The 1485-nt window shown below is 39.9% G+C and overlaps 1 protein-coding gene across 1 annotated transcript; it reads left to right on the top strand.

Annotated features, from left to right (window-relative positions):
- Positions 1 to 3: 3 nt before the first annotated feature.
- LOC117103542 (collagen alpha-1(I) chain-like) lies at positions 4 to 1035 on the top strand (the record flags this gene model as incomplete). The annotated part of the gene is made up of 2 exons (XM_033244112.1): positions 4 to 673; positions 883 to 1035. Coding segments are annotated over 2 exons (810 nt in total), but the record flags the coding sequence as incomplete, so codon positions are not given.
- Positions 1036 to 1485: the final 450 nt, after the last annotated feature.

The following is a 1485-nucleotide window of genomic DNA, read 5'->3' as shown; positions in this document are numbered from 1 at the left end:
GCCATTGGCGCTAAGGGAAACAAAGGGTCATCAGGATCTCCAGGTGCTACCGGAGCCACTGGTGTCAAGGGGGCTAAGGGTTCACAAGGCATTCGGGGTCCTTCTGGAACCAATGGTGCTAAAGGAGCCAAAGGGTCACAAGGAATTCGGGGTGCTGCAGGAGCCACTGGTGCCAAAGGAACCAAGGGTTCAGTTGGGGCTCGGGGTGCTGCTGGCGCCACAGGTGCCAAAGGAGCCAAAGGATCACAAGGGATTCGGGGTGCTACAGGCACCACTGGTGCTAAAGGAGACAAGGGTTCTCAAGGAATTCGGGGAGTTAATGGACCCGCTGGTGTTAAAGGAGCCAAGGGATCACAAGGAATTCGGGGTGCAACAGGAGCCATTGGCACTAAAGGAGCTAAGGGGTCTCAAGGGGTTCGGGGTGCAACTGGCGCCACAGGAGCTAAAGGAGCCAAGGGATCACAAGGTATTCGGGGTGCAACAGGAGCGACTGGTGTTAAAGGAGCCAAAGGTTCACAAGGGGCTCGGGGTGCTACTGGCTCCACAGGTGTTAAAGGGGCTAAGGGATCACAAGGAATTCGAGGAGCTACCGGAACCACTGGTGCCAAGGGAGCCAGAGGTCCACCAGGACCTCGGGGTGCTACTGGGACCCAAGGTCCACAGGGCCCGAAGGGTAAGAAGTTCATTTTGTGTTTGAGGTGTAAATTAATATAGCGTACTATAATGTAATTATATATATAATAAATACTTATATACCGGTACATAATAATATAACTATATATAATATAATTATATATAATATGTGTATATTATATATATATAATTATATATATATATATTATATTATATCATTAATGAGCTATATATAATTATATAATAAAGGAGCTAAAGGATCACAAGGAATTCGAGGAGCTACCGGAACCACTGGTGCCAAGGGAGCCAGAGGTCCACCAGGACCTCGGGGTGCTACTGGGACTCCGGGTCCACGGGGCCCAAAGGGTAAGAAGTTCATTTTGTCTTAAAAATATAAATTAATATAGCGTATTATATAATGTAAATAATATTATGATATATAAAAGTATATATATAAGTATATATGTAATATATATATAAGTATACATATATAAGTATATATATATATATATATCTGTATATAAGTAGAATATATATATATATATATATATATATATAGTATATAAGTAGAAAAACATGAACAAACTTCAGTAGTAGACTTTAAGAACACTGATTTATTATTTCTGCCACTCCTGTGGCCTTCATCAGCGAGAATAATGGAAAACATCATGAATCAATATAATATAGGCTGTCTTATCAAAAATATCAAAAATAAATAAAGGCGACAGAGAGCAAATGAGAAATACTTATAAAACTGTAACATGATTGGTCTATTATCTATGCATACTGAATATCTACAATAAGTATATAAGTATATATATAGGTATATATATGAGTATAAGTATATATATA

Source organism: Anneissia japonica, unplaced genomic scaffold, assembly GCF_011630105.1.
Source record: "Anneissia japonica isolate Jap-2015-1 unplaced genomic scaffold, ASM1163010v1 scaffold287469_len1485_cov92, whole genome shotgun sequence".
NCBI classification, from domain to species: Eukaryota; Metazoa; Echinodermata; class Crinoidea; order Comatulida; family Comatulidae; genus Anneissia; species Anneissia japonica.
Note: the sequence above shows the minus strand (reverse complement) of the source record. Positions and strands in the feature narration are given on the sequence as shown.